At 31.4% G+C, this 26,321-nt stretch overlaps 1 protein-coding gene across 2 annotated transcripts in view; it reads right to left on the reverse strand.

Annotated features, from left to right (window-relative positions):
• Positions 1 to 1,411: 1,411 nt before the first annotated feature.
• LOC134712000 (uncharacterized) overlaps positions 1,412 to 26,321 on the reverse strand; it is a 46,661-nt gene continuing 21,751 nt past the window's right edge. For both annotated transcript variants that reach the window (XM_063573079.1, XM_063573078.1), the window contains exons 3-5: positions 7,751 to 7,791; positions 5,203 to 5,352; positions 1,412 to 2,231 (exon numbers count right to left, since the gene is read on the reverse strand). In XM_063573079.1, coding sequence (XP_063429149.1) covers positions 2,172 to 2,231; positions 5,203 to 5,352; positions 7,751 to 7,791 — 251 coding nt within the window. In that variant the 3' untranslated portion in view covers positions 1,412 to 2,171. The remainder of the gene's footprint in view (positions 2,232 to 5,202; positions 5,353 to 7,750; positions 7,792 to 26,321) is intronic.

Here is a 26,321-nt window from a genome sequence, read left to right on the forward strand (position 1 = left end):
AACCCAGCTACATTATGTATGTGCAAGTCCCAAGTTTGGGCCTGTTATTCATTGGTTGTCGTTTTATTGTTATTCATGCCAAGACATTGCCTCCGTTGAAATTCTGCAAACACCCGATAGAACTTATTACATGGATGATTAATATTGACCATTTGGTATATATGACCGTGTTCTAAGTGGCACGTAAATGAAGGTCATAAATTAATTTGTTGAATAAAATCAAACCTTAAACTACTAATGGGTGCCATAGGAGGTCGATCGGAATATTAAGTGAGCCTCAGGATTTCTTGGCATGGTTAATTATATTTGTTTTTCGTTTGTTGTTTTTGTGCTATTGCTCATGTGTGAATTGTTTCTCATTTTACCATGTGGGGCATTGTATAGCTAACTACTAGTATATGGATACAACATCAGCATTTTTTTTTTATAAATATTGTCTTATTTACATATATAAGGTAGAAAAAAATATTATATTATAAAAAACTTGGTGACGTCTTCATTCATTGATGTATTTGTTAATGTGTATGAATCAAAAACGGGAAAAAGTGTTGAAATATGTCTATATATTTATTTTATAAATATAATCTCCTATATGGACAAATATTAATTATGCAGTTGATTTGACAAACTGAACACTTAGTTTCACGATTATCAAATGGCTTTCAATCCCACATCAATTTTTTATCATTCAGATGATTGCAAAGATTTTGTGCACAGTACACATTGGCTTCAACACCCACTAATCGATCTGATACATGTAAGTTCAGAATTTAGAGGATGAAACAACAAAAGCTTAAAATACATGAAGCTGTTCAAAGTTCGACTGTAAAGATTTCGGATAAGCACGTTAATTTGACACATTTAAAAATCAAAACTGAAAACACGATGTTTCAACATTAATTTGCTTCAGTTAAAAGACCACAAGTGGGCGATATCTCGGATTTTCGTGAAATTTAGCTTGCAACTGTATCATGTTCAATTTCGTTATAAATATTCATTGAATTTTTATAATTCCCAAGTCGACAGTTATATAGGATAGTCAATACCGATGTGATGGATTTCACCACAAGAAGAAATATATTGAAAAAGTTAACAGTTTTATGTTGGGTCCTCAATGCTCTTCAACTTCGTATTTATTTGGCTTTTTAAACTATTTCGATCTGAGCGTCACTGATGAGTCTTATGTAGACGAAACGCGCGTCTGGCGTATAACATTATAATCCTGGTACTTTTGATAACTAATTATGCTTAAATTGTGATCCCTTGGCCATCTTATGAACAGTTACACAAATGCAGTTTTTGACCGTCATGCTAACTTTTTTAACAGTTTTTTTTTCATAATGTAAACAATATATCTAAGGAAGAAGTACAAACAGAATTTTCAGTGGCATTTACATATCAAAAAGAAACCAACAATAAAGACGTTTTTATGTACAAAACATGATATTATAAACAAAATTTCACACATAACAAATGTGCATCATTTTCAAAATCCACAGGATTAAAAGGCTATGCAGGAAGTTGTTATTGCACTAGAATCGCCTACAGAAACCACCCCTGCTCCAAATATTCAAAAGAATTCGAGAACAAAATGGTCTTCGTACGTTCAGTCTTTAAAATTAACCATTAACTGTAAAATTAACCCTTGCTCTATCTAAAATAGGTAAGATTTTTTTATTTCATTTTCCAAGAGCATGAATACATCTGAAGTATATTATTCCACTTTTCGTAGTGTATAGTAGCTTGTAAGCTAGTATAACAATGTTACTCCTAACAATTGTAAAAATAAAATTCCAATGTCTGACTAAATCATGCTCAACGCCTTGTCTGAAATACTGAAATGCTGTGGACCATGTACATAGCGAGTGTATTCATTGGAGGTATATCTAAGCTATTTGAATTAAATACCTTATTCGAGGATTTAACAAACTATTAAAGCAATTAATATATCATTCCAATAATTTTGTACTGGGAATATTTTTTATGAAATGTTTTATGGTACAAAATTATATATTACTAATTCTTAATGGACAGAACTTTTGAATGTACACAATTTACAAAGCACAAAGTGTTTGCATTTGATTTAACTGTACACATTTCTGTAAAAAATATACATAATCTCCGCCAATCTTAAAACAAATGAATTCCAAGGGTAAGGTTCTGTTCCTTGTTCAGGTTTCATCGTCCGATGAATCTAGCAATACTGTCTCATCACTTCTGTTTGCAGATATCTGGAATAGTAAAAAGATATTAAACATTAGCAAATACTATATTAATTCTACGAAATTGGTTGATATATTGTACATAAATACATTTATTTCAGATATATCTAATTAGTTATCAAAGGTACCAGGATTGTAATGTAGTACGCCAGACGCGCGTTTCGTCTTCATAAGCCTCATCAGGGACGCTCATATCAAATAAAGTTATAAAACCAAACAAATACAAAGTTGAAGATCATCTAAATAATACCCATCTTTATTTTCTGGGTACATTTTTTCAATCCCAAGCGAAGTTGAGAGAATTTATTACCGGGATAAGGCATTGTGTATCATTCTATGGCACACACAACAACAAAAAAAAAACACTCTCCATGCACACGAAAAAAACATAGGAAAGGAAAAGCGCTGTCACAATTTGACTTTCAGCGCGGAGAAAACACTCTCAACTAACTATAAGTGAAGACGACAGTTTGTCTTTTGTATGATTGAAAACGTTGTGTATCTGTTGACCTAATATGACACAAACAGTGTTCAGTTGGTCAAGTCTTCTCAAACATTAATATCAAATGTCCAACAAACTCGTGTTCAATATTCAATTGCGGTGAGTACATTAAATAGTGCCTATCAGTAATTATTGTCCTAGCTACAGAATATATCTTAATCTAAATAGTCAATATCTTAATTGACTATGCTCATTAGCTTTTGAAAAAGGATATTGATCGCCTTACTACAAAGACATCTCTCTTGTATTTTACTTTCAAGTGCAAGCAGGTCGATACCTTTATACGAATCAAACATTTAACAACATTGTTTAAACTTTAATCAACTTTAGGCTTTAGGAAATACCGGACACGGCTTATATTTTAATTCTTTTATCGGGAATGTAGATAACATTTCGTCGTTCATTTTCTTTCGGTTGTTTCATTTTGAAGTCGGCGAGTATATCGCTTTTTCGTGGGAAGAAATTATACGCAATGAATATTTAAAACATAGGTAAAGAATTAATGATGCATTTAAAGTTTTCACAGATTGATTTGTTCTTTATGAATTTACAAGCATGTTTTTGTTTGATAATGTCAAGTGATTGACCAAGAAATTAAGACACGAAGAGCAGATCAAACATCAAGAAATCAAGTACAATTTGTCCAGTTTAATAGGTGTAGTTATTTGCACAATATCCTGTTCAGAGATTAAACTATTTTATAGTTGACATAGAAATGGAAGAAAATAATAACTATATAATAATATTACTCTTTTAGTCTTTTGCATACCAATAAAAAAAGTGTATTAATTTCAATATTTTGTTTAATTCACACGTTTTGGTAAAATTTTCGGCACGTTATCTTCTTGTAGGAAAAACATTCAGTCGCTGTTTTTGTCCCTTTTGAGGAAACTGTTGTTAAGTTGATCGCGTTTGTTTATGTCGATCATAAGTGTTTCTGTTTTTTTATAGATTAGACCGTTGGTTTCATACTTGAATGGTTTGACAATAGTCATGGAGCCCTTTATAGCTTGCTGTTCGGTATGATCCAAGGCTCCGTGCTGAAGGCCGACCTTCCACTTATATTTGGTTACTTTCACAAATTGTAACCTGAATGGAGAGTTGTCTCATTGGCATTCCTACCCCATGTTCTTTTATCTTAGTAATAACATTTACTTGAATATTGGTTGGTATCATAGCTATTTTGAACTAGAATCTCTGCACATCAGGCTTTAAATTCTGCGAACAGAATTTTCTTATAAAAGCTTAAAAAGCACCAAATGTTCTATTCAAGGATATAATGGAGGCGAAAGCATTCACCTAAATCAACGCGTGAAAATACCAAAAATCTGAGCAAGTGCATATGATTTGGAAAACCGTAACAAATCAGAGAATGAGATAACTCATTCTTTGTGTAATGTATTTTGCGAACAATAATAACAATTGGAAACGGAAAGAAGGATCGATAGTTGGCATCCTAAGGTTAATTTTACTAAATAATACTACTAATGTGTAATAAATATGAACACTGCTTGCTTTGTACAATAATTTGATTAATTGATATTTGACTTTCATTATTGTGAGAGTATAAACATTGGAGAAAAATCTAGAAAAATACTTGAAAACAACAAATAACAAAGAAGCCGTCTTCATCTAAATAATTTTCCTTAATAACAGAACTAAGCATTTACATAAAATGTCCTTATTCGTATATCTCTCATTTTTAATAAATACATATATATCACGGCATTAACTCAAATACGAACTATATTTGCTTATGTTTTGACAAAAGTATTGATTTAGGATATATTTCTTATGTTTCTTTAAAATCTAAAATCATTAACTTGGTATTTAGCTATTAGATTGTCCAGTAGATTACTCTAGCTTGTTTATGTCAATCACAACTGTCACTTTGATTGGCATTTATTTCTCAGCAAATAAACAGATTATCTCTTAACATAGTATTAAGCCAATGAAGTATTACCATTAAAAAGAAGGATATATAAAATGTAATGCTATCCAATGTACGCAGATTGTCTTAAATAGTATAGCACGGAACCTGCTTAGTCAACACAATTTATTGTTTGCGTATTAATATTACATAAATATAACATGATTACAAGTTAATAGTTTTTTGAAATGTCTTAACTTGCAGTCCAAACCTGGTGTTCTTATTTTTACAGGTCTGTGTATTTAGCCAATAGACGCTATCTCTTAAGAGTAACAGTGTGGAACAGTAGCAATACGTACATCCCAGAGACACATTTTGGGTGACGCATATCAAGTTAGTATAAAAATAAAATTGAGGATGACAATGGGGAACATGTCAAAGAGACACAACCCCGACCAAAGAGCTAAAAAAAAACAATCCGACATTAACCGAAGGCCACAAATGGGTCTTCGACACAGCGAAAAAATCCCGCACATGCCTTGAAAAAAATTAAATGATTGTATATGGTATTTTTAAACGAAGTAATAATAAGTTTGTAATATACATGCCTGTTGTTGAAGAGCAGCTCTAATTTCTTGTATTTTTCTCTCGTTTTTGTAACATCGTCTTGCAGCATATGCCATTCCAATAATACATGCTGCCCCAGCAATACCAACGCCAATAGGTACACAAACACTCATCAGATATTTACTGTTATTCTGAAGGGCAAATACAAAATGTCAGAGCTACACTAAATCTTTATTCGTGTATTATGTAATGAAAGTCATGTAATTATATAATAGTCCAATCCAAATAAACCTAAAACCTATTTGAATTTTAAAATGTTTATTTGCGTTACGAAATTTAAGAAATGTCATCGCGTTGTATACTGCATTTACATGGTATGACTTTCGTATTTTATCTGTGATGTTGTATTGACAAAAATCGCATCGCCTCGTTATTGTCATATGAAGCGGAGTTCTTTCAAACATTTGTCAAATCAAGAGATCAAAGAAGCAAGGTTGTTTAATTTTACTTTCGGATATATTGATGATGTTTGATTCATTACCAGTCCAAAATTTCTCTTTTGATTCCATTTATATACCCATCAGAACTTGAAATTAAAAAAACAACTGACACCGTCTCTTCAGCTTCATTTTAACCTCGAATTTGACATGCACGGTCATCTCGGTAGCAGAATCTATGACAAACGAGACGATTATTATTTTGAAATTATCAACTCCCCCCCCACACCCTAGTAGCAATATAACAACTGCGTATAGGTTATGCATTCTTAACTTTTCGGTATTCAACAGCTTGTAAATCCTACTCAGATTTTGTAAAAACGACACAAAAGTCTGAGCAGAAAGTTGACGAATCAGTGGTATGTCAAAGAGCGTCTCGTAATTTTTCCATCGGAAGGTACCAAGACCTTGTTGATAAATATTCCGTATCAACTTCACAAATGATACACGATGGTCTTGAAGTATAGATTATGGGTACTGACGTTGTTTATCATCTTAATAACGTGTTATAGTAGTCTTTTATTTGTCTTTATGTCCATTACTTTTACTATTTATTTTGTTTTTATTGATATCGACTTGACGTGCTTCTGTATACATGTATCTTGTCATTGTATTATTGTTTTATGATAATTCTCTTATTGTTGTCTTTCAATCTTTTGCTAAAGTGCTTTGTCTATATGCCGTTTGGTGCTTCTTTGAAACATATGAAATGGTTTTGTATTTATACATCCCGTTATTGTGCTATTGTAAAACATTTTTATATTCTTGTCTTTAACTTTTGCTACAAAATTGTGCTTTGGCTATATGCCATTTTATGTTTCTTTGAAACATTTATTACGTGGCTCTGTACTTTTACATCCCGTCATTGTGTTATTGTTCTATGGTATATTTGTGTATTCTTGTCTTTCATTTTTGCTAATATGCTTAGTTTATATGTCATTTTGTGCTTCTTTGTTATTTTTTTTAAAGTGATTAAGATTATTATTAATATTTTGGCGTTAATATTGAGTCACTGATAAGGTCTTTGCGTCGGAACTAAACACATTTATTCTAAAAACAGTTGTTGGCATGACACGGGTTATGTTCTTCTCATATATATCTTATGATGGTATGATACTAAACCCCTAACGGGAAGGATTGTGCCTGATGTTCATATGATGAAATCATAATCTTTCAGTCAGTTTAATTGAAGTCTGGAGCTGGCATGTCAGTTAACTGCTAGTAGTCTGTTGTTATTTATGTATTATTGTCATTTTGTTTATTTTCTTTGGTTATCTGACATCAGACTCGGACTTCTCTTAAACTGAATTTTAATGTGCGTATTGTTATGCGTTTACTTTTCTACATTGGTTAGAGGTATAGGGGGAGGGTTGAGATCTCACAAACATGTTTAACCCCGCCGCATTTTTGCGCATGTCCCAAGTCAGGAGCCTCTGGCCTTTGTAAGTCTTGTATTATTTTAATTTTAGTTTCTTGTGTACAATTTGGAAATTAGTATGGCGTTCATTTTCACCGAACTAGTATATATTTGTTTAGGGTCAAGCTGAAGGACGCCTCCGGGTGCGGGAATTTCTCGCTACATTGAAGACCTGTTGGTGACCTTCTGCTGTTGTTTTTTTATTTGGTCGGGTTGTTGTCTCTTTGACACTTTCCCCATTCTCAATTTTATATCTCAATGTTGACTGCTGTTCCCCTATTTTTACAGTTTTACCTATTATGTCTGTTTGTTTTCACATCTTTGTCAATATAATGGAATCTGATGCGACTATCATACAAATGAGAGGTTAAATCCACAATTTTCTACATAATAAAATGCCTGTTCCAAGTCAGGAATATGACAGATATTAGCCATTCGTTTGATGTTTTTGAGCTTTTGATTTTGCCATTTGGTTAGGAACATTTCTTTTTGGATTTTCCTTGGAGTTAATTTTTTTTGTGATCTTACTTTTTGAACAAACATATCGAAAGTCGTTTAGGTAAATCAAAAGGTCGTTTAAATTTATATTTTTTCGTTTGCTTTTCTTTTTTTTTTGCAGTTTCAACAAATCTGATACGTAAACTTAATCAAGTTAGATTTAAAACACACATTTACCTTCCATAACACTCCACCAAACGGTTCATCTTCTATTGGCACTACAATGAAAACAAATTAAATATTATGATTAAGCGTCTCTAAAATGAAATTTTAAGATGCTTATTCACATGAAACATGCAAGCTCACTTTTACAAGATAAGATATAGGAAGATGTGGTGTGAGTGCCAATGAAACAACTCTCCATTCAAATAACAATTTAAAAAAAAGAATTAACCATTATAGGTCAATGTACGGCCTTTAACACGGAGCCTTGGCTCACACCGAACAACAACCAATAAAGGGCCCCAAAATTACTAGTGTAAAACCATTCAAACGGGAAAACCTGTGCACAAATGTTAGCTGAATAGTGATAAACATTAATTTTATATGAAATCGTTGAATCAAAATCGACTAAACTTGTGTGAAATTTTCTTCTTTTCGATATTAAATAAATAAATTATTTACAATTTATCATAAAACAGCATATAACGAGTCATGCGGTTTCTGTGATAAGGCCTTATTATACCCTATAGTATAACGAGGAAATTGGTTAAAGGCATACTAATTTCCTTTGCAAATTCAAATGAAATGAGTTTCTGGTAATTATAATGTAAACCCATGATTGAACAAATGCATACATATATACTTATTGAAAACAAAGTCTTCTGTGCCCATTTTTTTTTTACATTTATTAATAAAATGAAATCGACACACACTATTTCACTAGGGAATTACTGGTCGACAAATTTGGCGGTTTATTATAAAATTATGGTATTGTTGCAGAAGTTTATATAGATCAACACTCAACGTAGAAACACGAAACACATATAAAATAAGTGATATTTGTTGTTTTTTTTTACCTTTTCCCTGTGTTCTTATTTGTTGATAATATTTTGTCATATCAGTTGTTTAATTATTTGGTTTAAAATATTTTTCCTTTCTGAACCGATTTATAATATCTGTTTTCCATGTTTGTTTACATTTGCCTTCATAACGATTTCCCATTCGCACTTGTGCTGTGCTTTTTTTCGCAATTTATTACGAGCGGTATCATGGTTTAGGTAACTGAATATGGAAATGCTATAGGCGAATACAAATACGAGAAGACAATAATTCGATTACAGTACATTTCTGCGTTTCTGAAGAGTTTCATAAAGTAAAAGATTTTCTTTTTATTGGAGGTCTAACAACGTACTTTACAGTAAAATGTTAACCAATCATATACAGTATATTCAAATGTTTTATAAGTTTTGAAGATCTAATACTTTAGAGCAAACAAAATTCTCATGGTAAACCTAGAAAAAAATCCATAACAATTGTTGTAAAATAGTTTCAAATGCCCTTCCCCCTTCAAAAAACCACACCAAAATAACACAACATTACAAGTTGCCAAAAAAATATAGAATAACTCGAACATTAAGAGTCTTTCATGAAACTCAGGTATAATTTAAATGATCACAACGTAGAAATAGAATCATATGGCGACATAAAAAAAATCACGATAAACCTGTATAATTTCATTAATTTTTGTAAGATTTATAGTGAACAACACTTTTTTGACGTACCAGTTATAATATTTGCATTAATCTTATTGATACCATTTTAACATTTTCCCAATTTTAAACAGATTGACTAAATTCTGATAAACTTTTAGTTTTTTTAAAACTATAAAACCTTATCTGAAAAATGTGGAAATGGAAGTCCACATGCGTCAGTTACATAAAATTAATAATCAGAAATGATGCATACATTTGTAATGGTGGGCAACAATATATGTATAGCTCAATCTGTTTGAGTTTTCTTTTTTATAAAGGGGTTTTTACTGGCCTTTGACACACTACCGTTTGCCTTTTAATTTAATTTTTCTATTGTAGAAATGCTTTAAAAAAAATAATGATTGTATATGTCTATGAACAAGGAAATTGTTTACTGGAATTGAATAAGACTAATTAAAATTGAAACCTTACAGAACATAATTGTTCAACCAATATTAGATCGTGACAAAGTGAAATATCTGTTCACAACCTTTAATCTTTAGAAAATACGATTATAAAATTCTTAACCCGACCTTTGAATGACATTCTGAACATCTTCAAAGGAAAACATTTTAATTATCTCACTAATGGGAACATATTTTATAATTAAATTTTCTCCATTCTGATCTTTTATTAGTTTTCATCTTTATGTTTGGTTTGTGATCAATTTTCATGACGTCATATATCATATATATTATAATTTTAATTAAAACATTTTGTAAAAGTACTAGATATAACCAAATAAAGAGGATTTTATAATGTTTGAAAATTTACATACAACTAAATATAACACATTGAAAGTAAGTAAATAAAAAAATAATGATCAAAAGTCATACACATATGAAACACAATTCTGCATAATGTACAACGCTCATGTTAATACGAACCGAACGTCATTAAGAAATAGAAAGTCACAATTCAGATATTTAGTATCTTCGTTTAATTTAAACAATCTAAAGGTTTTAGACCTTTAAATAAATACACCAATTTTAATTTTCACCTGGTACAAAAAAAAAAAACCCACACACGCATTTAACTTGTTCTTTTCATTTATTATTTAAGTGTGGAAATAGACTCATTATAGATACCAGGATTGAAATTTTGTAATAATACACGATGACCGTTGCATGTTCTCATAGTTTTATAATATATAATATTGTTACAAATGCAATTTGCTTTAAATCTGTATGTTAACTTTTATTTGTATATACCCGATTCATCCTTCAACTTCAATTTTAAGACATCATATCTTATATTACTTCATTGGCTATTGCCAAACAATATAAAAAAGAAGATGTGGTATGATTGCCCATGAGACAACTATCCACAAAAAGACCAAAATGACACAGACATTAACAACTATAGGTCACAGTACAGCCTTAAACAATGAGCAAAGCCCATACTGCATAATCAGCTATAAAAGGCCCCGATAAGACAATGTTAAACAATTCAAACGAGAAAACTAACGGCCTTATTTATGGAATAAAATGAACTTTGGATTGTCATACTTTAAAACACATACTACACATACTTCCGTCAGAATTCCCACTAAAACTGAAAGAAAACTCAAGCTAAAATAAAGTCAAGAAAGTTCATTTAAAGGACAATATGCTATCTTCAACAACAAAGTAATATCTGTACTGTATGTCAAGCTATAAAATATCCTGACTCAACTGATGTTGATTTAACAAGGATCTTCAGAGATCAGCTATCAACAACATATTTTAGAATATTCAATTTAGATTGATGACAGCTAGAACTTTAAGGAAAACGGTATTATGTAACGTGTATTGTTATTTTGTAATGCTTGAATTTCTACTTTTTTCGAAATTTTGGATTGATTTCCAAATTTTTGACTTCTTGCAAACAATGTGCGAAAAGTTCGTTCTACTGCAAATATTTCAATTAAACACATCAATTTAATGCTTTTGAAATTGAATTTCATGCAATTATCCATAATTTAACCAATACAGATAAACTTGCATTCAATATTTGCTTTGACAGATACTAACAAGAGTCATTAAAACATGAACTTCTTCCATTTAAAGCGACTCCTTTTGTGTTTTAATGGGAAGTTGTAGTTCTAATGGAAAATGAACCAAGTTTACGAGATAGATTGAGAATAATTGATGTATTCTGGCAAAGTACATGGAAGTGTTACAAAAAAGTTTATAGAAAGAATGTTTTCTAGTAGTTTTTATTTATGTTGGAAGTGCAATATTGTCCCATTTCATCCTTTTGATGATAATTTTTCTGCTGTTGTTTTACAACTTATACGGGGGTCGATTTTGTTGTTTTAACACTTTCTACTGTACTGAAAGAAAATGATTTTCGAAATGACTGTTCGTTTCTCAAGACAAAAAGTTGTGAGACGTCGTTGTTCAGAGAATTCTATTTTTGTTGAACATGCATAATTCTTATTGACAGTGTTTTTCTTTCATTTTACTCATGTTTGATTTATGTTCGTATTATCTTTGTAATTATTCATTATATCATCCCGCAAAAGAATTAAAGAAGAACATTAACACTGTGAAATGACATGATTAATCATTAGTTACAAGGCAGAGTAAATACAACCACTCTATTCAAGGTTTACTTTTCTGTAAAAGTTAACACTATACAAAAATGGATAACAGCAAATATCAATAATGACAAATCACACACAAACAATATTGCATATCTTTTTACTATACGAAGACATTTGAAGTGCACAAGAAATAAAAGGAACAATATTCAGACTTCAATCTATCAGAAGCATTTGTACCATATTATAAAAGGTCGGATGAATTAACTGTTTGCGTAACTAATTACAACTATACTGAACGCTTGTATTACATTATACTTTGTAGAGACGTATAGTTCTTGTCGTGTACCCATTCATGCCTCCGCACTTTATTCGTTTAAGAATTGAATAGAAAAGTTTTTTTTATTATCCAGAACTTATGATTGGAGATTCACCTATCGTTTTCTTTTTTTTACTTTTAAATAAAGCACATACTTCTCGAAAAAATATACAATGGCGAATTTTGATTTCCTTCGTAATTACTCCAACCAGTACGGGCACCAGCTGTGTCCTCTGCTTACATACTTGTTCATTTATTGTTATGGTACGGTCTATATACAGGAACTTCCCAAGATATATAAAAATAAGCTAACATTATCCTTTGGCTCAATGTTGCTCTATATAGATGACAAACTTTCGATAAATAGTAAGTTTGGTGACTATGTTGCCAGCATCTATCCAAATGAACTTGTTATTAAAGATAACACACATGCAACTAAGCCTGACTCTTATCTTGAATTACATCTATAAATTAACAATGAGGATCGCATTTACCAGAATAAGAACATGGATGATTTCAATTTTCCGTATTGAGTACTTTTCGTTTCCGAGTGTAAATCTATTGATTGACCGCCTACACATGGTGTATAGATATTTCCCAAGGTTTGCGATATTCCAAGGCTTTCCTATCATGATAACTTTGACGAAAGATTGCTGCTTACAAGGAATCTTTTGCATTAAAAGTTCGAAATGGTATGGTTGAAGTTTTAAGGACGCCATCATGACTTAGCTGATCATTATGGAATATCAATATATGACCACTAATATGACCCACTCATAACAACAAAACTTGACTTGTCCCCTTTATTTTTTTACATGACGAATATTACTAGTGTATAAGGAACTGTTTACCTTTCCATATAACCTGAGTTCATCCTGGCCTATAACCCTCTTGATTTCATCTCATCTCTTACGTTGATTGTGATAATTCTTATAAAGTATGCTCGGCTAATGAGTCAAGTTAGGAGATTAAAATCAATAACTAATGAACGTTCTTAAAGTTGTTTGAATACAGTCAACATAGTGCTGAACTACTATAGTGCAAATATCACAGAATCAATTTGCATTCTGAGTGGGACTGATGTTTAATTGTCCGAAAGTGTGAATCGCGAGCAGAATTTGCTGACCTTTTCAATTAAAAGCAACATATTAGTAAACTACCACACCGCTGATTATATTCATGGATGTCCAGAGTGGGGTTTGTTTTCGTTTCCAAATAAATTAGCCCTGCTATCGCTTAAACATACTATTCATGGTTTCATAATTCATTTTTAGGCTGAATAGAGTTCCGGTAAATAAACTGACAACGCCGTGGCTGAAAACAGACTTAGCAACATGTGTTTGCTTACTGAACTCTGCAACCCCCTGTTATTATTATGTATAGTATCATTATTGCAGACATCAGTTAAGTGAACGTACTTTGTTTTCCAGTTTTTACTGAAATAAAAGGGACTGTGAAAGTCCTTCGCTCCAGCTCATTTTCATATGGGAAAATTTAGAAGCCTGTCAACTGAATATATGGCCCGTAATGATAAATACTAATTAAAAAAAATAAGCCTCGAATTATGGTTAAAAAGAGCACCAAATTCAATGAGTGAGCCAATGCTTAAAAACTGTACACAATTGGACTATTTGAATATACGCAAATAGCTTTCAAGATATACATTTAGTTCAAATTCTCCCATCTTCTGAGATTGAAAGAAATAACACCAAATAACAACTAGTGAACTTGATTAAATAGGTGATAGATTGAAATTTAGAATAGAGATAAAATGAGTAAAGTAAAAAACGATAAAAATGAAACGTATAAATCATTGCATGATCAAAACCGAAAAGAAATATTTTTTCTTTGTTATGACAAAGACTACGTTTTCTCACTTGTCAGATCTATTTAGCTATAATATGCATTACTAGAAGAATCGTGATCAAGGCTGACAAATACACCAGTTCTCTTTCAATCGTCGTGATGATATTACTTCCAGTCATCAATTCGTTTAATCAGAAATAAGTAAAATGTCAAATTATTTCTAAATTGTAGAACAGGGTAAACATATCTAATTATGTCTTCACCAGTTTAAACCAAATGCAATTATTCTGTGTACATATCCTTCCTGTCTCAAATGATAAATACAACTCATACATTCTATTTGTATTAAATGTTTACTTTTATATATTTGTGAAAATGGAATCAGAATAAATGATGCAATTATAGCATGTAACATTCTCATTCCTTTTAATATTAGTGGTGCAAGTAAATGAAATCTTTAATGAAGAAAAAAAATATAGTTTTCTATAATTGGTTACAATTAAACTGGAATATAAACAGAACAATCATCATTTTATCAAATAAACTGCCTTCCTTAAACTGAAAATAGCTTTTGTTTACATAACTTTTTCAAAACTTCCCCAGTTCACTAAGTATATGCATGTCGAGAAGAGAGCAGCTGCATTAAGTATTTGAAAAAAAAAGTTATGTTAATACCAAACTCGAAGGTATATTCAAGAAATGGAGAGTACATAAAACCTGGCGAAATCAAACGATCGACTACATCAACCAACGAAACGAATATAAAACAACTGTCATCTTCCTTGCTTGGTACAGTAATATTACGTAGAATGGCGGGTTAAGCCAGATTCAATAGCTAGCTTACTGACAAGAATGATGACGCAAAGAATATGTTAGTCCAATTGTTTGTGCTTCAAAAAGGTATATCATAACAGACTTGGTCTTCGACAAATAGTTTTGATTGATTTGATATTCAAGTCTGAAATCAAGTTTCAAATTAATATAATAAGATTAATCAATATTGAGTTTTATACGTATATATCTAGGGAACACCGCACCAAAAGATATATTGCATAAAAAGAAAACTGGTCCGAGACCACAATTGTCGTCCCTTGATTTTCGTTTGTTCACAAATATAGTCCCTAGTGTTAACAGTGGGTTACTTGCCATTAATTTTTATACCCCTTCCAAATTTATTTCTTCATATTTAATGCATCAAATTGTAAGTAGGGAGGGGGGGGGGTGAAATTACACTGTAAAAATATTTGGGTCCAGAATTTTACAGGAAAGTAGTGATTTGGTCCAGCTGAAAAAGGTTAAAAATTAGCACTTCGGAAGCTGTCAAAAGATTTCAAGACACTAAACACAAAATTGTCCATATTTTGAGGTAGAGGCGAGGAAGTTTTCTATAACTTTGATATATTTTGTCCCAAAAGTAGTACAACACACTGTAAAAATTTCATTGAGAAAGCGCAGGTGGGATTTTTTTAATTTTCAATTATGTTCTAAAAGAAATGCACTACAAATTAGTTGTGTTCTCGGACCAACTGTTCTTTCGATTTAATATAATAAAACAGCATTGCTAAGTAGTTAAAAATTAAACATTATAATATTCACTATAATACAAAAAACTTCAGCTGAATCAGTACCGAATGTTAGGATGTTTGCATGAGCATATTGATATCGTAGGATAGCAGCTGCAAGTCACAATATACAGATTTTTGTCGATTGAGCCACGGACTGAGCGCACCAAACTAGTACAAAAAGGTTGCATATTTTGTCGAGCAATAGTAAATATCCAGACAACCAGATAATTGAATTATCCGGTTATTTGCGATCTTGGCATGCTATAAACATGTTCTTTCGTTCCTTCACAAGCAAACCGGGAAAAAATCAACATCGGTTTATTCCTTATAACGTCGATGATAATTCCGGGTCAATTTATTAAAGCTGGATTAACGCATTTGAAGAAGTCGTAATATGCAATGTTCTAAAGCAGAGTGATACAGACAGTAGGACTACCGATAAATACACATGAAGACCTATTTTGATTCAAATTGTAATGTCTATATACCTTTCTTGACACTGTTAAAATGTACATAATTGTAATTTATTTAACTTTTTAAATATAAAAAATTGTGCTAGTGTCACATATTTCAAGCAAAACTTAAAAATTCAAAATTCAAAAGACGCCCTATAATCATGCAAATGTCTAAGCTCTATATAAGTATTGATGTATGACAAACAAATGTACCAAAGGAACAATAAAAAAACATGTCAAAGAAAGGCGAACATTAGTCCATAAAGCACTTCATAGACCACTACAGATTGAGTAACATAAATTAACTCAACAATATTTACAAATTAACAATTTTCAACAAACAATTGTGTCCATATCATTTGCGACCATCAAACATCACATGACATTATTATTAAGAATTTGGTGTTGCCAGACAGAAAATATATCCCACATCTTCTTTTATTCATAAAAGCTCAAGATAAAAAAACAAATATTTAGAACTTAACCAATTGCATAGACATCTATTTTGGAAACCGTATAATGTAAAGAAAAAGGACTCCTCCACTTTTTTTATCAATCATGTACAAAACACAAAAATCTTGTTTAAATAGACAGCTGTTTTACAGAATTACTGGCAACTGGTTATGTAATCAATTTCTTCAAAATAACCCATATTACCAAATCATTTAGATACGACACTAGATAATCTCTGACAAAGGTTCGAACTTGAACAGGCACTAGCATATTTCTATGTTGGACGTCTGTGAAAACAAAATTAACAAATACCTGCTTAATTTGATGTATTATCTCATCTCCTTTTAAAGAAAATATTATGTCACATCTGGTTCGAAGTAAGACTGTTATTAGATTATTTGTCCTTTATGCCCACACAACCATTACTCAATGAGATTATCGTGTACAATGTACATGTATGTATATTGTAATCATTTGTTTCTGGTTATCTTTATTTTATTTCAATCAAATTAAAACAAATTTGATAGATCAGACGGGCACGAAATAGAATTAAAGTAATTTTGTCTGTAAAGTTGGGATATCTTATTAGTTTGTTGCTACATTCCTAAATATCATTACGAGATTTTGTACTTTGGAATTGTTTACCACTATTAAATTAAGTATTTCATATGGGACAACTGGGAAGTTATAGGATACACGCTGATACTGCACTTTAAACTATCTTATAACTACTGTTGTTTTATATATTTATCAAAGGTACCAGGATTATAAGTTAATACGCCAAACCAGTGTTTCGTCGACACAAGACTCACCATTGACGCTCAGATGAAAAAAGTTATAAAGTCAATCAAGTACAAATTTTAAGAACATTGATGACCCGAAATCCCCAAAAGTCGAAAAGTTCAACAAAACTAGTTTAACCCCTTCTGATAATTAAACACCGCTACCACCTTTTTATGTGACTCTCGTACATTTACGTAATGAAACCTCGTCCTCTCCACTATTTGGTTTTGTGCCTCTTGTACATTACATAATGGAACCACGCCTGCTCATTGATTTGTGCCCGACACTATCAGGTTTTGTGACTCTCGTACATGTACGTAATGGAACCTCGTCAGTGATTTATCCCCGCCACTATCTGGTTTTATGGTTTGTACATATTCGTTATGGAAACTCGTCAGTGATTTATCCCCGCCTCTATCATGTTTTTTGCTTCTCGTACATTTACGTTATGTTTCCTCGTTAGTGATTCATCCCCGCCACTATCTTGTTAAGTGAGTCTCATGTATTTTCGCAATAAAAACTCGTCAGTGATATATCCTCGCATCTATCTGGTTTTGTGTCGCCAGTACATGTGGTTGTGCCATTCACATGCGATTAAAATCCCGACATTACCTGTTGATATACCTGTTGCAAGAGAGGAACTTCGAGCGGCAGTATTGTACTTGGTTTTCTGTCAATAGTACTTTTCATATTTGAAGTTTTTTAGTGTTGAGTTCACTAGAATAAGTGTTTTCTTTTACTCGGGTGCGATTAAAAGTTTGAAGACAATTAGATTATTGTTTTTGGTTTTTGAAATTTTGTCTTATTGACGTATGCTCATATCTCCTTTTTATGGTTCTTAAGGATTACGATGAAATAAGTATTTTCCAATATCTTATTCGGTGAAAATGTAATTTTAACTACAAACTACAAACACTCTAGTAATAAATCATTTCTAATTGGCAAGAAACGTCTTCATACCATATTTCAAAGAAAAACGACTCTGGAATAAGACATTTCAAGGCAAGAAAATTGATTACTAGAATATCCTAGAAAACAAACTGAAAAGGGGGTGAGCAGGGCATCTTTACACGATTCGCCAATTATTTCAAGAAATATAAATTTAATTAAAGTAATCATTCCTTTGGTATCAATTAAACTTTTTTTACATTACTCATCCAATACCATTAACCTATCAATCAATTTAATTACACAAGACATGACACAATTAACTGATATACCTTCTAGTGCAATAGACTGCTCCTTCCTTTTATCTACTAGAATTAGAAATAAACATTGGAAAAGTACTATTCTCTCTTTCTGATTTCTTAAACAACAATGATTAATACACCACACCATCCGTTATTAAGAGTAGTTTCAATAGACGCCAAACAAAAATAAGGAAATTACAAGACAAACGCAACATAATATTTTACATTGAGGAATCACAAAAAGTAAAATAAAAACAAAAAAACAAAACAAAAAAACACCAAAGTATATTCTGTTGTTGTCGTTTGGTCTTTGGTTTATAATTAGTCGTGTTTTCTTATTTTGAAAAAAAAAAAATAAAAAAAAAAAATACAGAACTCCGTTAAAAATCTAACCGAAAAGTCCATTTGAATTTTCCTCGGAGTTCAGTATTTTTGTGATTTTTTTCCCATAAGCAAATGGCAAATTCAAAAGTCAAACACATCCAACAAATGGATAAAAACTGTCATAGACAAATAACACCAATTCCATTTCAACAGGGGATAAACAAGGTCCCCAAGTCCCCTCCCCTAAAAAAAGAGAAGATTAAAAATAAAAAAAAAAATAATCAAATATTACAAAAACAATATGGAATTTAGGAAAAATATAAATGAGAAAGAAATTTGTTTACTTAATTTAAAAAAAAACAAATCTTTTCTCGGCAAAATTCTCCACAAAATAATGTTTTTCCAAAACTCACCAAATAAAACTTCCCGTAAGATTTGACAATAGTGTGCACCAACATCGATATTGAAAAATGTGAATTTCGAGTTCGTCGTAACAATCTTCAATTGTACATCGTGGCATAAAAATGAGTAATGAACGGTTCAAAACAAATTCATTTGTTATCTTGGTAAAATCTGGGGTGTTGAAAAAGCCTACATCATTCGGCCTCAGGTTTTATACATTTTCAACACCGGAGAATAATTCTGTACACCCTTGATTATACCAAGATAACTTCTTCTTTCGGATTTCTGGATCCTCAATCCTTTAATATCGTTTTCAATTTGGCTTTCACAACTTTTTTTATTCAAGAGTCACTGATAATTTTTTTGTAGACCAAACACGCTTCTGGTGTACAAAATTTTAAGCCTGGGATCTATAATGAGTTAGTTCTACATAGACAAATATGATGATTACGTAATTTCCTCTCAAAACAAATATTTTAATGGCGTTATATAAAAATATAGAAAAAAGTTTTCTTACATTCTGATTTAAGGATGTGTTATCTAATGAAATCCTATGAAACGTAATAAATCAAAATCTTTCTAACCTTAAGCTTATTAATAAAGTGATAGTAAGATATACTGGCATACTATGGCATCAATCCAATTTGGTATTAGACAACATGACAGCAAAACGGCTAATATTTTGAAAACAACGACTTCTTCATATACATATATGATTTCCTTACTTTTGATCGGAAACGATAAGAGAAGTGATGTTGGTTCATTATCATTTATTTAATGACTACAAATTGTGTTGAAAATGAAAATTCCTATATCTTTAGTGAATTTGACTTCTTTACCAGCTTTGACAATAAGTCACATAATCTCGATGTTTCATATAGATAATTCAATTTCTGACAAAAATTCAAAATTAAACTGTCAAACAATATAATTAAACTTTTACAATTTAATAAAATGCGACAGCAGTTTACCGATTTTCTAAACTAAAAAAAATGAAATATGTAAAGAAAAGAAACCAACAAGAGGGAATTCTAAACTAGAAAATGTATTGTGTATTTGTTCAAAACCTGAGAAAAAACCGACATCAAATAAATTGATTGAACTTCTAAATTAACTTTTAAATTCATTTTTTACAAACAAAAACAAAGAGAAAAAAACATAAGGGAGTGACATGAGATTTTAACGGACGACGATCGGTTAAGCCTCTCATGAGTCCTCCGCCATCCCGACTCTGTAAACATGTAAATCAGTAATGGGACTATCAAAATTAATTAGTTACAAGTGCATTACTACCACTTTTACATTGGACTGTTGCTTGTTCAACAAATATTACCCTGATTTTGAATCATGATTTGTAACATTATCATAGCCTTTAAATTTGTTTTCCTTTTATGAACAAAAAATAGTTTTATAGACTATACTACTATGAAAACCAACAGTAGGATATATACGTATATATACATTAATTGTTTTCTGTTTAGTATTAAATTTATATTAAGATCCATTTTGTTATATCTTGTGACCAATTTTATTTGGCAATCGCCAATGGCAGTCAGCAGGGTTAAAGAACATTAGTTGTTCGACCTGTTAGTCAAATGCGTTTTGTTTAAATATCCTTTTTTAACCGTTTTGGTGTTTTGAAAAATGTTGTTTGTGCTGTTTTTAGACCCTTCTACAACGAAATTTGTTTTACATGAACACGTATTAAAATTGCGGTATATATCAAACGCAATCATAGGTTTGAACGTAGTTTTCAATTTAGACTCGTTTATATATATATACAACTCGTCTAAACATCAACCCAAAATATATATACATAAGTACGTCTGAGTCGGTGACAATTCTACAACAGATTTATCCATCGGATCGCCATCAATGATGGTGATACATGGCTGTGTACATAATGTATATACAACTCGTCTAAACATCAACACAACAATGTTAGATCTGTAAAATTTGCTTTCGCCAATTTTTGGTTCTTCCCTCGCCGGGATTCGAACCCATGCTACTGTGATATCGTGACACCAAATCGCCTGCACTGCAGCCGTCCCGCTAGACCACACGACCACCTGGGCTCTCAAAAAAAGAGCTTTCGGTGGGCATGTGTTACCTTTCCACGTCAGTTTTAATCTAGCGGCGTACTACAGTACATGATATATAAGGCATGTAGATGTTATTGTTACAGATCAGCTAAATTATCTATAGTAAAGGATCCTACAAATTCATGTAAGATACAGTCACAAAAAATAATTATATGCATAAGTACGTCTGAGTCACTCCGCTAGATTAAAACTGACGTGGAAAGGTAACACATGCCCACCGAAAGCTTTACTTTTGTGAAGCCCAGGTGATCGTGTGGTCTAGCGGGACGGCGATTTGGTGTCACGATATCACAGTAGCATGGGTTCGAATCCCGGCGAGGAAAGAACCAAAAATTTGCGAAAGCAAATTTACAGATCTAACATTGTTGGGTTGATGTTTAGACGAGTTGTATATATATATATACAGACATACAGGATGTGGCCAGTGGAGGGTAGGGAAAGGGGGGGGGGGGGGTAAAAACATGTGACCATGTGACCTATAGTTGCTTTCATTCACGTCAAATGGGCTCGCGTGATAAGTTGCTTAAAAGGAAGTCATATTTCATCTCAGGTCTTTATTTATATATTGATCCTCAATGCAGCGTGTTCAAGACTTGAACAAGGGATTTGAAACACCCCACACGTAGTTAGTATTAGTATTATATAAGCTTTGCCAAGAATTTTCATTCCATAACTTGATTATTAGTCATTATATAACATTTACCTAATAAAGATACAGATTTTGTATTAGGTAATGTATATCATGATAATTGTCAGGTTTAAGTCAAAGTATCTTACGATGTTTATAAATACTATATAATTTTCTATTGGAAGACGTAGTAAGAATAATGGTATTGAAATGTGATATATCGCACTGTTTCTCAACCAGAACAGATACAAAAAACTTTATCAAAGTGTTCAACTTGTTTTAAGGGAAGATTTTTGATATACCTCAATGTTACACATACACACAATATAAGATATAAAGAGGATAACATACATATCCCTAAAAAGTCTAAATAAAATTAGTAAATACGTGTATACAAAACAAATAACATCAATGACCTGATACCAATGCTAAGTTTTCAAAATGAATAAACTATAGTTAAAGACAAGTACTGACAAGGCTCCTGAAAATTGACATGCACATGCTCATGTGGGGTATTAAAGCCGTCTAATTATTTATCGAGTTGACCTGTAAAATCATTGACCATATAAGCGATTTAAACATAAATACAGATATAAATGGATTAAGCAAACTCGTGATGTTGGATTATTCTAAGTCTATTTAATTTCAATGACCTGATACCAATGCTAAGTTTTCAAAATGAACAAACTATAGTTAAAGACAAGTACTGACAAGGCTCCTGAAAATTGACATGCACATGCTCATGTGGGGTATTAAAGCTGTCAAATTCAGCTTTACCGATTTTGTTCAAATTCTCATATTTTATTTATAACAATATAAAACATTTATTCAAACTATTAAAAGTATAAAATAAACAGTTAACAGGGCAGCAATGAAAAAATAAACAGTTAACAGGGCAGCAATAAAAAGACGTGGCTTCGTTTCGTGTGTAATTTAGTCAAGACGCCATCTAATTATTTATCGAGTTGACCTGTAAAATCATCGACCATATAAGCGATTTAAACATAAATACATATATAAATAGATTATGCAAACTTGTGCTTTTGGATTATTCTAAGTCTATTTAATTTCATATTATAGATGAAAATAAATGTTTATCATCGTCCTGTACCAAGTCCGGAATATGGCCATTGTTATATTATAGTTTGTTTCTGTGTGTGTTACATTTTAACGTTTTGTTTCAGTTGTGTTGCTTGTTTACTCCTATATTTGAGTGTGAATTCACATCACTATAAGACGTGTCACGATATTTTCTATCCCAAATTCATGTATTTGGTTGTAATGTTATATATGTTATTCTCATCGGATTTTGTCTAATGCTTAGTCCGTTTTTGTGTGTTTTACATTTTGATGTTGTGTCATTGTTCTCCTTTTTATTTAATGCGTTTCCCTCAGTTTAAGTTTGTTACCCTGATTTTGATTTTTGTCCATAGATTTAAGAGTTTTGAACAGCGGTATACTACTGTTGCTTTCATTTACCTGTATAAGAATGATATTTTGTGGATCGAATCAGTCAATCAAATGATGTACCTTTGTTTCACTTTTAATGTTGACATTCTGTTCCTTCACATTACATTACACATACATTTCACGTGTTATTTATCTCAATAAAGGGGTTAAATTGAAGTTCACATGAATACGGATTTAATGAGGTCGAATTATTCACTTGCAAGTGAATAATTTATAATCAATGTTTTAAGCATATTTTGTCAAAATTGAACCATACTGGTTGCTAAATACGAATAATTATTTCACTGTTTGCATTTCATTAATGATTGAGTAAAACAAATAATATATTTAATTTTGTATATATCTCCTAGCTACTGCCCATTAAAACTCATCACTCCCCCTAAAATCGATTATAGAAATAACAAAAGGGATATAATTCAAATTGTAAAATTATAACGCGTATTTATAATTAAGATATGTGTTTAATGAAACAAAATTTGAGATTACATATTGCGTTTTTTTTTAATGAAACAAAATTCAACTGTTTGAGTAGTTATGTTTTTAAAATGTAATTTTGATATGTTTATAAGTGCGATCATCAACTAGATTCAAACATTCTTTTCATAAAGAATACAATGTTTTTACAAGCTTTCTATCACTAGTAATAACATCAATGTTCCGTATCAACTTTACAAATAATATATGATGTTCTTGAAGTATAGATTATAAGTATTGATATTATTAATCATCTTAATTACGTCCTTTTTATAAGTCTTTATATGTTTTTAATCTGTACTGTTCAGTCCATTATTTTGGTAATATACGTTTGTTTATACATCCCGCCATTGTGTATATTGTGCTATGGACATTTTTGTTTTTTTTTTCTTTCATTTTTTCTTATGTACTTTGTATATAGATTGTCTATAGGCCACCTATAAAAGATCTGACTATAGGCAGATTCAACAGCATTGTAAATATATTTCATCGCATCATGCAAACAATTACTGACTTATCATTATATTTACTATACCACACATAAGAAATGGATTATAATGTCATGTTGTAAGGAATTTTATAGACGTCCGTTAATTAAGCCGTTCTACAGTAGGAATGAAGAGCAGTAAAAATGTAATTGATATTTCAGTATACAAATATTGCCTGCGGCTTAAAATGCCATTCAAATTTTCTTCCTATTTATTATACATAACTTCTGGTATTATATAAAATAGAATAAGAGCTATTCAAACTCTAATGTGTAATACCAAGAAAAAGAAGATTATTGAATTAACTCATACAGATTTGGTTAAAGTCGTCAGATTCTGTATTCTTCTTCGTGTCTAAGTGACATTTTAGGTTGATATCACCGAATGGGGGATAGGTATGTAGCAGACCTGTCCAGAAACTGATCTGCTTGATAAGATCAGAATATTAACCAGTCTGCTTCTTGAACGGTCTGATAGACAGGTTGTATTTTCTTAACTAGCCCTGTGACATGTATCCAATTGAATGGATTTGTAGAAAGGTATACTGACTATATAGCTAGTATATATTTGTTTAGGGGCCAACTGAAGGACGCCTCCGGGTGCGGGAATTTCTCGTTACATTGAAAACCTGTTGGTGACCTTCTGCTGTTGTTTTTTCTATGGTCGGGTTGTTGTCTCTTTGATACATTCCCCATTTCCATTCTCAATTTTATACATATATATACTCAGTGACAGTTATGCGACTATATTCAAATACCACTTAAAAGAAATGTATTTAGAATGGCACCATGTTTGTTGAACTGTAAAGATACATCGTAAAAAAAAAAACAACAGACGGTAAAATGGTCGCCTGACGATTCCTTCTATTCTTTTTTTTTATAAATTTGAGTAGAAGTACTGTAAATTTTACCGATTGTGTTTTTTTTCTTTCATAAATGCAAATATTGCTACTGGCTGAGTATCGCAATCAGAATTCGTATTTGTAATCTGAAACAGATTTTCTTAAATCTTAGTAACTTATCTCGGATTCTTTTCCATTATTTAAAAATTGCAATAATACACATTTATTTTTGAATGTACAATAGTTATTTAATAAAGATTTTTTAACACTTTTGTGGCTAACAAAAACAATTGTTTTCTAATGTTTACTATTTCTTTCCAAAAATATTTTAACAATAAATCTCAAAGGTACCAGAATTGTAGTCTAACAAGAATACCGAGCTCAAGGTTAAATAAATTAAAGGGAAGCGAACAAAACCTTACATAACCATACGCTCGACGATGTCAACCAACGGATCGCATGGGAAACAGCTGTTATATTTATCACTTGGTACAGACATTTCCCGCAGTAAATAGTTGGTTAAAGCTGTTTTGATAGCTTTCTGAATCTTCCACTTGTATGGCAGTCGTTTATAGTTCCGTTATATTGACGAAATTGTCTGGGAAACCTCAAAAGGCATAATTGGCTAGCGTCACACTTATTAGTATCCAACATGAAAATTATATAAACATATATCATAAATATACAATACAACTGACTTATGATCCAAAAAACCATACAATTGAATAAAAAAAACAACAACACCAAAGTGAAAGGTTTGTAGTTGATAGTACAGTAAAGTATAACATAGTTTCATTTATCCTTTTCTGATAATTTCAAATTTAATGAAATTTAAATACAAGGATAAACCTAATGACATATCGCGACCTTTGTACCGAACCACATTATGAACGTAAAAAGTCAAAGTGACGATAGCTGGATGCACAAATATCGAGCCACACCAATAATCATACGACACAAAGAAACAATACTTCAAAGAAGAAAAAAAGAAGGTTAAACTGCAAAGTGAAAAATTGTAAACTGTAAAGTAAAAAAGTGATACACAACCTCGAATCGAAAACACAATACCATACGGATTTTATTGTGAAGTTGAAACTAAAAATTCATCTACATGTATCAGGACTTTGTACCTTCTGCTGGACTTTTGAATAAAAACTATTTCAAAATACCCTAGCTCATTGATTAAATGTCCAGAATCAATGGCATCTTACAGAGTCTGAATAGCAGCGC

Source organism: Mytilus trossulus, chromosome 3, assembly GCF_036588685.1.
Source record: "Mytilus trossulus isolate FHL-02 chromosome 3, PNRI_Mtr1.1.1.hap1, whole genome shotgun sequence".
Taxonomy (NCBI): Eukaryota; Metazoa; Mollusca; class Bivalvia; order Mytilida; family Mytilidae; genus Mytilus; species Mytilus trossulus.